This window comes from Fragaria vesca, linkage group LG4, assembly GCF_000184155.1.
Source record: "Fragaria vesca subsp. vesca linkage group LG4, FraVesHawaii_1.0, whole genome shotgun sequence".
Lineage (NCBI taxonomy): Eukaryota > Viridiplantae > Streptophyta > Magnoliopsida > Rosales > Rosaceae > Fragaria > Fragaria vesca.
The window spans coordinates 13,819,667-13,834,026 of NC_020494.1; the positions used below are offsets into that span (position 1 = coordinate 13,819,667).

A 14,360-nucleotide genomic window follows, 5' to 3' on the forward strand; every position below is an offset into this window, starting at 1 on the left:
TGAGAGAGAGAGAGAGAGAGGGAAGTATCGGAGAAAGCAAAGACGGAAAATGGAGGATAGAGACGTTGTAGCTATCCGGTTGTTGGACGCATCTGTTACGCATTTTTAAAATTTGACACTTCATCACCCCTCCTCCCGACGTAATCTCCAACAGTCTTCACCTTTCAGTAAATACTTGACGACTAGACTAGTTTTTTACTTTTATTTACTGTCAGTACTCTTTATAAAGACTAGTCTTTTACCCACTTGTAGCTCTTGAGGGTAAAAGACTAAGGGAAGGCGAAGGTTTACAACAAACTCTTGAATGTGATTGAGAATGAATCGAGAAATGAGGAATAATGAAACTAACTTAACGGTTATGAAGAGTGCCAACCAAACTTAACGATTAAGAAAGCTGTCAATAAAAAGGTGATCATGCCAAAGAAACACTATGTCTACCTCGACTCATTAGCATGTAAGTGTTAATATGTGCAACACATGGTAGCCAAGCCGAAAATACATGAAAATAGATATTGGAATGCAACGGCAAGAAAAATAGTTATGAAAGCTGAGAGGGAATGTCTAGAAATGTAGCATATGTACACACATATATATATATATATATATATATGAATGGTTAAAATTAAATGACATAATATAGAAACATCTTGATCCACACATATAAATGGTTATAAATGGTCGTGTAGTTTCACGGTGTGTATATAAGAATTTAAAGTTACTTTGTTATAATGTAATATCATTAACCAATTTTTTTGACCACGTACTAGACATCTTTGACAACAATTTGATACGGTCTATGTTTAAAATTTCTTGTTTAATTTTATTTTGTGTTTACTTTTATTTACTTTTATAGCATGTTTACTTACTTGGATGGGAATGGAAATAAAATCATTATGGTGTATGAGGTAACCTATGTTTTCTAACATATGCATGCGTGGAAATGATTCTAGTGTATTTGGTATATGCGTTTACTTACATATACATATTTAAAATAGGTTTGGGTCTCACCTTATTACAAGAATTTGATTCTTGAATAAGCCTACTTAACATCAAAGCGGGACGATGGGTACTCTATCTATGTATTAAACAAGTTGTGTTTGAGTACAATAAAAGCCTTAGTGTCTAAAGCGCTCGTAGTAGATCTCCTCTCTAAATTATAAAGATAGAAAGTAAATCGATATGAAATCAAACTTCATATTCTTCTTCTCTTTTGCCGAAATGTCAATTCTAAATGTCTCTAATTCATAACTTCTTCCATTCATCCAATGACCAAATTCATCATTTTTTTTTATTCTAAGTAAACATGTCATTAACGACTCTGCCTTTTTAACATAATTTGTGAAGAGTGTACTCAAACTTGAAACAAATAGGAAGGGAGCGAAATGTGTTTTAGGCCAATTTTCAAAATAAAATAGTGTATCAATCTATTATTGGGAGTTTGGGACAACAAATATCACAATAGAAACTCTCCCATTGCAAATTCTTTCCATCCATTTTAGGTGTAAAAGGAAAGAAAAAAACACAGCTCTCGAGTTAGTGGTCCGGTTCACACCCTCACCCACCATGCAAAGCAACGCACTTTGATTTTATTGACCCATTGGTTTTGACCATTTCTTAAAATCGCAAGTCCACGTAATGGCAATGCTGGAAAAAAGAGACAGAAAGCACTTTTGCCTATACCAAATTTTGGCAACAATCAATTGGTACTCGGAATACAACAACAATTTCCAGGAAATCGCTCTTAAAGGGCCGTTTTGGATTCAATAGAGAGACCCCTTCATTTCTCATTTCTCATTTCCATAGTGAGATTTCCAGAACAAGAAATAAACAAATCAAACAAGAAGAGAAGGAAACATTGAATTTTCTATCATCATTGTTCTTCAACTTTATCTTCTCTCCTCCTCCTTTGTCTTTATATTTGATTCAGAACCATCATCTTCTTTGCACCAAGAGGCTGGTTTTCTTTCTGGGTTTTTGATTCAGGTTTTAGGTATGGATTTCTTGCTTTCATTTCTGGGTTTTTGTCATTTCTTGCGTTGAATATTTGTTCTTTCTGATTTCTGGGTTCTGGGTTGTGGATTATCATATGGGTTTTTGATTGAAAGTTGGAATCTTTGAATATGTATGTGGGTCTTTGTGTATTAGATCAAACCGTGATGATTTGGAAGGAGAGCATGGTTCAATTGAGACCCAATTGATTTATGGGTGAAACAAGAAGGGTTTAGTGTAATTTTAATTGGGTGTGACTTGGTTTATGGGTTGGGTATCCTGTATAGAGGGTTTATTTGCTAGTTTTATTTTGGTAATGATGATTTTGTATTGGGTAATTTGAGGCGTGTTTCAAGGTTTGATCTTTCTTCTTTCAAAGAAAAGATTTGATCTTTGAATTCGTTTCAATTATGTCTAGATTGCCCAGCTGAAATTTGTATATGAGAACCATAGATGTATAATCACCTATGGGTTTGACGTCTCCATGTATAAAGGAAATTGCTTTACTTCATGAATGGTCAGGCATTTTACTCAGAAGCATTCTATGTATGTGTATAATGCTTGAAACAAAGCTCTCATAATAAGTGTGTAATTGAAGCATTACTGATGTTGTTATGTGTTGTATATTACTTTTGCTTGAGTTTCTATTTTCCGAGCAGAACTACAAGAGTTCTCCTTTGGCTTTATCTCTTGTTATCGTGAACTTAAATCACCCTGCAGGTTTTGTGTATTGTTTTCATATTGGAGATCCTAAAGCTTATGTGCTTATGTTATAATTGATCTTTGCATTTTGGTTATTTGATTAAGATTTAGGTTACAGAATTTAAGCTGAATGGAGATGTAGATGCCCTTTGGTAGTGAATATTTTCCTCTTTCTGGACTTGTAGGATTTTACCAACAGCTGCATGGCCTCACATTCTTTGGAGGAATGTTCTCAAAGGGGGAAGAGGCCACTTATTATAGACCTCAACTATCCTGCGCCATGTGAGGAGCTGGATTTAAATACCAGATTTACCTGGTCCAATAGCCAACAAGGTCATGATGAAGGACATGGTTGGTTAGGACCACAAACTTCAAACGATCGTGAGGTCATTGATGATGACATTGCTTTCATATCCCCGGTGATATATGCCCAAGTATGAAGATTTTCTTCTATGCTTTTTTCTGAATTTCCAATTTGTCATGATTCTCTTATTAGCATACTTACCTTTTCTTTTTCTCCTTCCTGTCAGTCCAAGAATAATTCTAGAAGAAACCTTGAGGTGAGGGATGTCGTAGCTACCAATACAGAAATGCATAGTGGTCATTCAGGTTTGTTGCATAGTTCTTAGTCATGCATCTATTTGATTTCATTATTATTTGGACACGATTTATATGGCCCATTCTAATGCAGTTGAAGGTCATATTGTTCAGTATAAATAATAATTGTGAAGCTTGTGCCTGAAAGGACTCATTTCTTTATTATAGAAAGAGATAGAACATCTAACTTATTTATAGCAGACCAATTTCCTAAGAGTATTACTTACTCTAACGTCCAGTGCAGTCTTTTAAGATCTTAGGATCCCATTGAATTTAATTCAGGAGAAACAATTTCTAGGTAGAGTTCTTCGGTTACGCTGGCACTTCTGATGCTCAGAAGTGGGTTGTTGACACTCATTATACTGTCATGATTCTGTGTCTAAGCCATTTACTATAGAGTAAATGATTATACCTGCCTATCATTGTATGCATTATAATATAGGGTAGTACTATCTAGCAGATACGTTTAACAAGAGAACCTTCCCATATAAAAAATGTAAATATGTTATACATTATGTAATTGCAAGCTTGATGTTCTTTATGTTATTTAGCACGTTGTTGCTTTTCATTCTAATTTGTCAGGACCTTTAGTCTGATATCATTCCTACATTTTCATCAAGGATAATAACTAGACATTGAAAATTGAAATCCCTTTTCTGGAAAGAACTTGGTGATGGTTAATTTTGCAATGGAATGGAGGAAGCCAGTTGGAATTAATGGCATGATTGACAGAGCATTCTGACTTCTTTTGCAGTTTCTTTTGTTTAACTGATTATCTCTCCTTTTTACATTTTCTGTTTACTAAAGGTCTTAGTTAGTTGGTCAATATTGCAATTTAAGTTATTATTTCGAACTGAACTTGGATATAAATGTATTGCCAGTGCCTTGATTGATACTTGTGATGCTCGATTGTTAACTCCCACTTCAAACGACAATGCTATTACTCAAACACTTCCATAAAGGAGATCATAGGCCATCTTTTGATTGTGTAATTCTGAATAATAGTTATACTTGGTTTTTTATTTAATTGCCTTACATTTCTCATGTAAAATCTTCAGATTGGGGTGCTCAGATTCCTCAAATTCCCCTTCATTGCCACAAGCGCAAAAGAACTTTACGAAATCAAGCAGTTCTGAATTGGGAGCTTCACTTTAGCTCAGAAGACGGTGACAAGAACAAGGTGATTGGAAAACTTCATTCTCTATATTACTTTTCGCACAAGAACAATTGCGTCTGGTATCTGATTTAGTGTGAACACCTCATCTAGCAATTGACAGTATCTAACTAGGGTCAACAATTATTTCAGTTATAAACTCGGGATTTCATAAGCTTTCAGTTTTAATTATTTTTTAAGAAACTGTCTTTGAAACTAAACACTAAGTTTTTATTTTTATTTTTTATGCAGATAGAGGAAGTACCTTCTCCTGAAGTTCCTGAGAGCACACCACCTCAAGAGATACCTTCCTTCAGCTGCCCAATATGTTTGGGACCTTTAAGTGAAGAAACATCAACAAAGTGTGGTCACATCTTCTGCAAGATGTGTATTGAAGCGTCAATAAAAGTTCAGCACAAATGCCCAACTTGTCGTAAAAAGCTTAGAATGAAAGACACCATCAGGGTGTACCTTCCTACCAAATAATTGCAGAGTAAGTTTCTCTCTTGAATTTTCATTCTCCCATTTGTTATGCTAGAGAGAGATTTAACAGTAAGGTGGGGTGGGTTCATTAAATATTCATAGCTGTATTACTAGTGTTGACAGATCAAATGTTGTCTGAAGAGTTTAGACATTTTCATCTGAAGATATACTAGGGAAAAACCTGGTGTCAAAAAGACATGCTCAAAACGAACTTTGTACTTTCAGTAAATTTGGTACATCGATACTTAATGATCACAAGTTTAATATTTGTCCTCATTATTCTTTTGACTTAGGGCTAACAAATGCCTCTTTATGCATGCAGGTGGTTAGGTATCAATATTGGGGAAAAGATACAACTTTTGCTGAAGCTTGCACTAGATGCATGGGGATTATTGTTTGTTGGGGCAGCTAGTTCTAGATCTTATAGGTTAGCTAGCTCAGGCATTTGTAAAGTTCAGAATTTTAAAATGCTCTAAGAATGGGCTTTTGTCAAACTGGTTCCTAGACCCTCAGGCATGGCACTTTGATGTTCCCATCAATGTGTGATGCTAGTATAATTCTTTTCTTGATTTGTAGGTTATGTATCATTTGATTCTAATTGGACAACACCTTTTCTCAACTGTTTTGGGGTAGTGCACAAGCAGGCAGCACTGTACTCGACCAAAATAGTGAGAAAATGTTTGTATCAACCTGTACTCTTCTTTGTTACATTTCTAATAGAAAAGCAAACACCCCTAGTCTTTGCTACTTGTTTGGTTTGAAGAAATATATTCGTAAAAGCAATTGTCGAGAGTTATTCATAAGCTGCGGCAGTTCTTGCGACATTGTTCTATCCAAACTAGCTAGTAAAGTAGAAACTAAGAGATCTTGGTCTCAAAAATTTGTGGCCAACCATTCTAGTAGTTCTCAAGGACCAGACTCTACCCTTTGGAAACCACTTGAACACTTCGCAAGCGATACCCACATACGATTCAAAGAGGTTAGCATGTCTTTGTGCCATAAAGACACAACCTTTAACCATTTGAAGCAAATCCACTCCCTCCTTGTTACCCTTGGCTCTTCACAAAACGATTGCTTGCTACCCAAGCTTCTCACTTCCATTGCACCCACCTCTAAGCCTAGTCATCTCGCCTATGCTTCCTTCCTCATTGACCATGTACAAGCACCCACCACCACTCGCCTATGGAACTCCATCATCACTGCATTCTCTAAGACCTCAGAGCCTCATAGGTCCCTTGTTTCGTATTCAACAATGCGCCGCAATGGGGTTGTCCCGGACCAGCACACCTTCCCATTGCTGCTCAAGGCCTTCCCCAAGTTGGACAACAAGGACCCATTTCAGTTTTATGCTCATACAGTCAAGTTTGGATTGAATTTGGATCAGTTTGTTAGCAATTCGTTTATATCTGTGTTGTGTGGTTGTGGGTACTTGGAGGCTGCACACCAGGTGTTTGTTGAAAGTACTGAGAAGGATGTGATTGGCTGGACGGCGTTGGTTGATGGGTATGTTAAGAATGGTCATGCTTTAGAAGCAATGAAGTGTTTTGTGGAGACGAGATTGGTGGGGATTAGGGTCGATGAGGTGACTGTTGTTAGTGCTCTTTGTGCTGCTGGAATGGCTGGTGATGTTTGGTTCGGGCGATGGGTTCATGGGTTTTATGTGGAAGCAGGAAGAGTGAAGTGGGATGTCTATGTTGGTAGTGCTCTTGTCGATATGTACATGAAGTGTGGCCGCCACGATGATGCTCGGAAAGTGTATAGTGCCATGTCGAGTAGAAATGTGGTATCTTGGAGTGCGTTGATAGCAGGTTATGTGCAGTGCGAGAAATTTAAAGATGCACTGCTTGTCTTGAAATGTATGGTTTTGGAGGATGTGAAGCCTAACCAATCTACATTGTCGAGTGTTCTTACCTCTTGTGCGCACCTAGGAGCACTGGATCAGGGAAAGTTGATCCATGGGTATATATATAGGCATAATGTACAAGTGAATACGTTGCTTGGAAGAGGGTTAGTAGATATGTATGCAAAATGTGGGGGCATTGATAAGGCACTATCGGTTTTCAGCAAGCTGGCTAGCAAGGATGTCTTTACATGGACTGCTATGATTAATGGGTTGGCATCACATGGAGATGCTTTAGATGCGTTGAACTTGTTTACGCAGATGTTACAGAATGGGATTCTACCCAATGACGTAACTTTCACGGGTGTTCTTAGTGCGTGTGCTCACAGAGGCCTTGTCGAAGAGGGGCGCAGAGCTTTTGGATCAATGAAGCAAGTTTTCCATCTGGAACCACATGTAGATCACTACGGCTGTATGGTTGATTTACTTGGTAGGGCTGGGTACTTGGAGGAAGCCAGACAAATGATCGAGGACATGCCAATGGTGCCCACAGCTGGTATATGGGGAACTTTCCTTGGTTCCTGTGTGATTCACAAGAATTTTGAGCTAGGTGAACTTGCAGGAAGTCATTTGATCAAGCTAGATTCCAATCACAGTGGACGATACGTACTATTGGCAAATCTGTATTCGACATGGAATAAATGGAAAGCAGCTGCTGGCATCAGGAAGCTCATGAAAGGGAAAGGTGTTGAAAAGATACCAGGGTATAGCTGGATAGAAGTCAATGGTGCAATGTTCGAGTTCGCCGCGTTTGACAAATCACATTCTGAATCAGATCGTATATATCTGATGTTGGATATCATGCTTGTGCAGATGAGACTCTCTGGTTATGTTCCCGACATTAACCTATTTGCATTTTGACTTAGCTGAATGCTCCTAATTATGTATCATATACTAATCCCAGGTCTCAAGGATTGAGCCATTGACGATAATATTAAGCTTTGAACTTCGTTGCATAGTGAGAAAATCACAAGTCGCTGCATCATTTGTCTGGCTTCTTGTCTGATTAATTGAAGTCAGAGTGTTTGACAGATGCTTATAGTGTACTTTAGATATCTTGGAGACTTCTGTAATTGTTTAAACCCCAACTCAGAATGGTCCCTAATATTATTGATCTGGTAGTCAAATTCATAAGAAACACAAATGACCAGTCCATAATTGCTGCTTGGCATTTTGACATTTGTCTGTTCTAATTCTTTTTTTGTTGGTCAAGTAATTCTAAGAATTAACCGAAATTTACATCTTCATCGAGTCTATTCCTCACATTCTTTTGCTAGTTGATACTTGAAACCTTTTATTTTCTTTAAGAGATCTTTAAAAAAAAAGTTATATTATCAAATGGTCTATTATCTTCGAAGTTATCAAATGGCATGGTCTCCTCCATTTCCTAATGTAGTTAAGCTAAACTTTGCTAGTTAGTCTCCTCTGATGGTAAAAGGTATTGTATCGATACTGTCCTAACTTAACCACCTTTAAGATGTCTTTAAGGTGTTGAGTTTTAATCATAAAAGGTCTTGGTACAATTAGGTATGATCCATGCACTTATAAGTTATATGTTATTGATCTATTTTCTAATGTGAGATCTTTCCTCTCGAACATCCCTTGCTAGTGCTCGAAGTCTTGGCCTTTCCAATATTTCTGTTGAAGAATGCTCGACTAAAGATGGTCTTCAAGCTGCCATTCAGTTAGACTACAAATATTCTTTTGATACTCCTTGGGGGAAAAAAAAATCCCATTATAAGTGCTTGTCAGTTTGAAGTTATTTTCTTTTCTCTTGCGTTCCGAGAAGCTAACTTCTAGGGGAATGCTATAACCTTTGCTGGTCATTGTCTCTCTTCCCCCTGTTATTTGGGTTAGGAACATTCCAAGCTCGGCCTCTCATACACTTTATTTAGATATCCTAAACTGCGATTGCCCTAGGGGCTTCCGTTTGTAATTTTAATTTTCTCTTCAAAAAGAAAAAAAAAATGGATTTAGCATACTTGCTTAGTTAAGGGACATTTTAAGGGATTGTGAATGACAAATGCATCTCAACCACATGTATTCAATCAAAAGGAAAAATCATAACCACTTAACCATGCATGTTTTTAGCCGTCGAATTCACTTGTCCCTTAACAACCACATAGCGCTTGAAGCATGATCAAAATAATTCATTTCGATACCAATTCATTTATCTCTCATTCAGGTATGTCGTATCTGATTCATGAATTTCTTCTATTCCAAGTAAGTATATATATCATAAATTTAGATTAATTTTACATTTGTTGTATCATTGATCAACTTGGGTCGGATAAGTTTCACCCTTGACAAATCCTTAAATAACTACAAACGTACTAAATTTTTAAACAATACCAATGCAGATTAAGCAAGCTTTATACGTAAGGGAATATTTCAGCAAGGAAAGAATGTGAAGTGTAAAGCTCCTAAAAAGAAAAAGGTTCGTGTCTCGAAAGATATCGTTATATCATCTAACAATAATCGACGTAATTTTGTAAAAAAGATCAAAATTTAGAATTAAAACAAAAAGGTTTAAAGGAATATGGTAAGTTGGTAACCAAATTGCTTCAATTCATAACACATCAACCAAAATTAAAATTTGATTCATAGAAAGAAAAAAATAACCGTAGTAGAAATTTGAATCCTCAAAAGTCCAATTGGAAAAGAACCCGACCCGAGCCCAAGTGGGTTTTGCCTTTACGTTACAGATGGGGGAGAAGAGCGGGAAGAAGGAAGAGTATGAGAATTTTGGGTAAGTGATGATGAGAAGGCGAGAAGGCAGTGAAACGGAAACCCCAAAAGAAAAAAAACTGTTGAGACCCTGCAATTAATTTCAAACAGAGACACCTTCATAATGGTAAGTTGCTGCCGATTGATTTTGTTTCCCGATTTGCTTTTTTTCGTTTTCCAAATTCCAAGAAACAACAGCCACACCTCAACTCCAAACGCTTCGCTTATTAGACCCAGACACTCCACAATTGACTCACATTGGCTTTTTTTCTTCTGTTTTCTCTCTGTGTCTGTGTAGAGCCCTGAAACCAAAAGGTATGGCTTCTTCTAATCTTCTTGTTCTTGTGTTTATTGGGTTTTGTTCATCTTCTTCTGGGTTGGTTCTTGTTTTGTCTTCTGTTTTAGATTTTGGAGTTTGATTTGAATTATGGGGTTTGATTTGTTTCTCTTGTTTTATTCTTGAATTATTTACTTGAAGCCTGTTTTGATTTGGGTTTCAGAAACTGGGTTTTGTCATGATTTGGTGATTTTCTTAAATGACGTACAAGTTTTTGTTCTTTTTTCTTTGTCTTTTTTGTTTTAATTCTGAAAGGGTGGAGATTTTGAGTTAGAAAAAGGATCAAGGGGCCAGCTAAATCTTCTGGGATTATGCTTTTACAATTTGAATGCCTCTGTTCTTTTGGGGTTTCTTCTCATGTTACAATCAGAAAGGTGTTTTGAGATTTTTAAAAGTGATAGTTCATGAAGTTGTGTTTGAGACCCTTTTTGTTTTTTTTTTAACTGTGCAATCTTGAAATAGGATGCATCAAATTGAACCAAAAAGTAATGCTTTTTTATTTGAAGTTTTAGATTGCAAGTAATCTGATAAGATTTCTTTGGACCTAATACATGTTTTGGATGTTCAGGAAGTACTCTGGTTACAATGAACCAGCTCCTTACCATGAGCATAGGAGGATCTAGTTACTATCAACAAGTGAATGCGAGCGAGGCTGAAAGAGCGAGAAAATTGGCAAGATCAGTAGATTTGGACCTTAACAATCCACCTCCTAGTGAGATTGTGGCTCTCGCTGGTCCTTCGGGTGTCCAATCTCAACAACATTCTTCGGATTCTCCTGATGATGAATGTTTAATCATATCACCAGGGAAGTTTGAAGAGGTATGATATTTTATCTTTAATCCTAAAATCATATACGTGAATGCTTGAAAGTTGACAGTTTTGCGAATTTTTTAGAGTTAAAGTTATTTTAAAGGTTCAGGATTGAATTTAAGCTTTGAGATTTATCGCTTTTTTTTTTTTTTCTATTTATCACAACATTAAATCTTATACAATCTCATTTTAGGCTGTGAATAATTCTCAGAGAAATCCGTCTCGCAGAGTGAGAAGCAATATAGAAGATTTCACTGAAGGTAGGCAATATCAATATTGTGTGCATTAGTTTGTTATATCATCAATAATTGGCATTTACCTTTCACTTTTCTCCACATTTATTATATTATAATCAGATATTTGCATTTGCGAAGTTACTCCCTCATTTAGAATCTTACTTTTACTATTACTTTTTTGTATTTCCAGTTCATGTTGCACATTCTTTTGATTTCTTGTCAGCAGACTTCTTTACATGGGGGTTCGCCTTTGGCAGACTTCAAACTGTCGACGGAGTGGTTCCCTTGAACGATGAAGTTCTCAACAAAACCAAAGATATTGTAAGAAGCTTCCCTTAATTTTTTATGCAATACTCCTTGCTTTAGTGTATTCACTTCTTTAATTAGCTTTATAAAGAAGCTGGTTGGCTACTGTTCTGTTGCATTTGAGTTAAAGAATTTGAAACAATTACTAACTTATTACTTAAACATACATGCAGTAGGCATAACTTAGGAAAAATAAAGCTTCAAAAAATTGTATGTGTGATTGGCAGCATATGGCCTTCAAGAAGTGTGATTCAGTTGTGGACAAAATATTGAAAACACCATTTTCCCAACTATTTGTATAAAATTCAGACCAAAAAAGAAAAAAGAAAAAAACTATTTGTATAAAATCTACAATTGCTTGAATTCCTAAATATTTTTTGCTGAAAATTGTAGGAGATATGTAAGAAAGAAGATGTTTTCTCACTCGAATACAGCACTTGCATGCCTTGATATATTTGTTTTCTTTGCTCTCCATTATAGAGACATGGAAAATCAATCCAGTTCCAGCATCTTCTGATGTCAATTGTATTTACTACTTAGACTAGGTGTACCTGTTAAGTCGGTAACTTTTGTGGTTTGTAATGTTGATAGCCCCTTCTCCCTTTTCAGTTACTCCACTCCGCTTTTTTTCTTTTTACATCACTGTTCATGTCATCTCATTTCGAATGTCTTCCTTGTTCCTATCACAGATCATCCTCTATAGTATACATTAATGACCGGACCTGATCTAATTTGTAGGTTTTTTTTTTCTTCTTTTGAAGTTTATATTATTGGATGCTCATTTCTTCTCATCCTTTTACCTTTGATTAGTAGTGTTTCATACTCGTATCTCTGGTCTGTAGTTAGGTTTTCAGATTGTAGATTTCATTCTTCAATCTTCATGCATATAGTTTTTGAATGATTGAACATCACCATATAGACAAGGAAGTCTTGATTTGAATTTCAAATTATTTTTAATGACTCCTGGCCTCATGCTGCGCTTTTGAACAGCATGTATATGTATGAAAGTAATAATTATGCAAAGATATGCTTAAGTTTTGGGAACTATGTATGAAATTTTCTTATAGCAGGCAACCAGTATCCCCGTGACTCCAATTGAGCCTCTGGGTGAGCCTGAAGCACCTGCATTGTCTTGTGCAATCTGCATGGGCCAATTGGTTGAAGAAACATCAACGAAGTGCGGCCACATTTTCTGCAAGACGTGTATTGAAAAAGCAATAGCTACTCAACACAAATGCCCTAACTGTAGGCGTAAACTTAGAAAACGAGACATCTTCAGGGTCCACCTTCCATACACCAGTTAAATTGAACTTTACCTCCTAATTACAAGGATATCTGTAGCTGCTGTATCTGTGTTGTGTTGTTTATGGTTCATCCCTCTAAATTTCGGAAGCATTGTTACATGCCTAGCTAGAAAGGGTCTGGGATCGATATTTTCCAGACATTGCTGTTGTATCTGACTCTTGTTCTGCTGGCCTTTGCTAATAGGCTTCCGGTTAAAATCATCTTTATCATTTGGTTTTTAGAAAGTCTATACAGTCACAGTTACTGAGTCCTTTTTTTTTTTTAAGATTTAAAGTTGTATGAATTAAATTTAGTAATTCTCATGGATTGTATGTTTTTGTTTTATGAATTACATTTCTTGGCTCAGTTTTGAGTCGAAAATTAGACCCTATTCCTTTGTACTTTTTGACAATCAAAGTATTTACTTTGATTTTTAAGCGTGGGGAAGTTGCATCCAACCTCAGCCATGATGATAACTTTATAATGTTCCAAGCAATGTACTTGATTACAGTGGATTGGAACTGTGCTGGAAAATGAGCTACAAAAATTACAAGAACGCAGTCACTTGATATAAAAGTGACAGTAGTCATATATTACAACTCTCCTCAACAAACATTTGTATACTTTCGAGTTACTTGATGTTTAAGCTATTTGTCATTTTCGAACAACATTCCATCAAATTCTTCATGATATTGAAGTTCTCTGCCGCTTCATTTTCGACTCAAGTGAGCCAAGAAATGGAAAGACCCGATTTCTTCTTCAGGACCACACGACCTCACCATTCAGAGGTCTCTCTCTGTCTCTGGCTCTCAATTTTTGCTTCGCATTATCGTTTCATGTTCGCAATTAATTAATGCTTCCTCTCTTGTTAAACCTGAAGAAGAGTGCTAGAGCTGGAAGAGATTCTGGAGCGATGTCACCGAGACTGATTCAGAATCACCCCCTCACAATGTGAGGATTTACTCAGACACTCCAGGTGATTTTGATTTTCCCCATGTATTGGACACAAATTTCGAAAGGGACCGGAGTTTGTTACATTTTTCTCAGCTTTACATATATAAATCTGCAGTCCTGCAGAGTAGAGTTGAGACTTGAGAAGATAGTATTTGAATGCTGATATAGGCTATATCTCAATTCTCAAATGAGCAGGCTGTCTCAATTCTGGAACTTTGTTTGGTAATTCAACTATTTGTCATTTTGTCTGTACTCCGTAGAATAAACTACTTATGCTTATTTTTAGGTGATCATGATACTGTGTAGATACATTGGTAAAAGGCTAGTTGCCAATATGCCTGGTATTTGCCATTACAATGTTGTTTACTTCGGAAAAATTAAATCTGTAATCCATTTTTTATTTTCTATTGGTGCAGTTGGGTTTTAGGTAAAACTCATGGTTGCTTTGTTTTAATTCTATATCAAATCCACACCAGCAAACCGTTTACACAGCATTACGGTGTCTAATAATTAGGGTCTTTGCCTACTTAATTCAACCTTCTGATTGCCCTCTATGTTATCAGCTTTTTAGAAATGCAACAGTTGATCACTTGTTCTCTGCCTACTACCTGCACTAAGCAGATGATTCCATAATCCATAATCTTTCCGAGTATCACTTAATAAGTTAATATCGAGACGTAACAAGCTTGGGTTAATTACTCAGTTAACTTTAAAGTCGCGAGTATATATAGCATGTTATCATATGTCCGACGCTCTTAATTTAACATCCTCACATGTATCTATTTGTGTCGGAACCTTATCAGTTGAGTAGTTGACTGTAACTTCCAAGTACATGCACAATACGTCAATACCAATACAGGCAATACTTCTAACAAAAAAAAA

General features: G+C 36.3%; 2 protein-coding genes across 2 annotated transcripts; both read left to right on the forward strand.

Moving 5' to 3' along the window:
* Positions 1 to 1,640: 1,640 nt before the first annotated feature.
* Positions 1,641 to 5,687, forward strand: LOC101293871. The gene is made up of 6 exons (XM_004296985.1): positions 1,641 to 1,990; positions 2,877 to 3,125; positions 3,222 to 3,300; positions 4,347 to 4,468; positions 4,694 to 4,934; positions 5,247 to 5,687. Exons 2-5 carry the CDS (start codon positions 2,895 to 2,897, stop codon positions 4,925 to 4,927), a joined length of 666 nt encoding a protein of 221 aa, XP_004297033.1. The 5' UTR covers positions 1,641 to 1,990; positions 2,877 to 2,894; the 3' UTR covers positions 4,928 to 4,934; positions 5,247 to 5,687.
* A 222-nt stretch (positions 5,688 to 5,909) lies between these two features.
* LOC101298995 (pentatricopeptide repeat-containing protein At1g50270-like) lies at positions 5,910 to 7,685 on the forward strand. The gene has a single exon (XM_004298156.1). It carries the CDS (start codon positions 5,910 to 5,912, stop codon positions 7,683 to 7,685), a length of 1,776 nt encoding a protein of 591 aa, XP_004298204.1.
* The last annotated feature ends 6,675 nt before the right edge of the window (positions 7,686 to 14,360 follow it).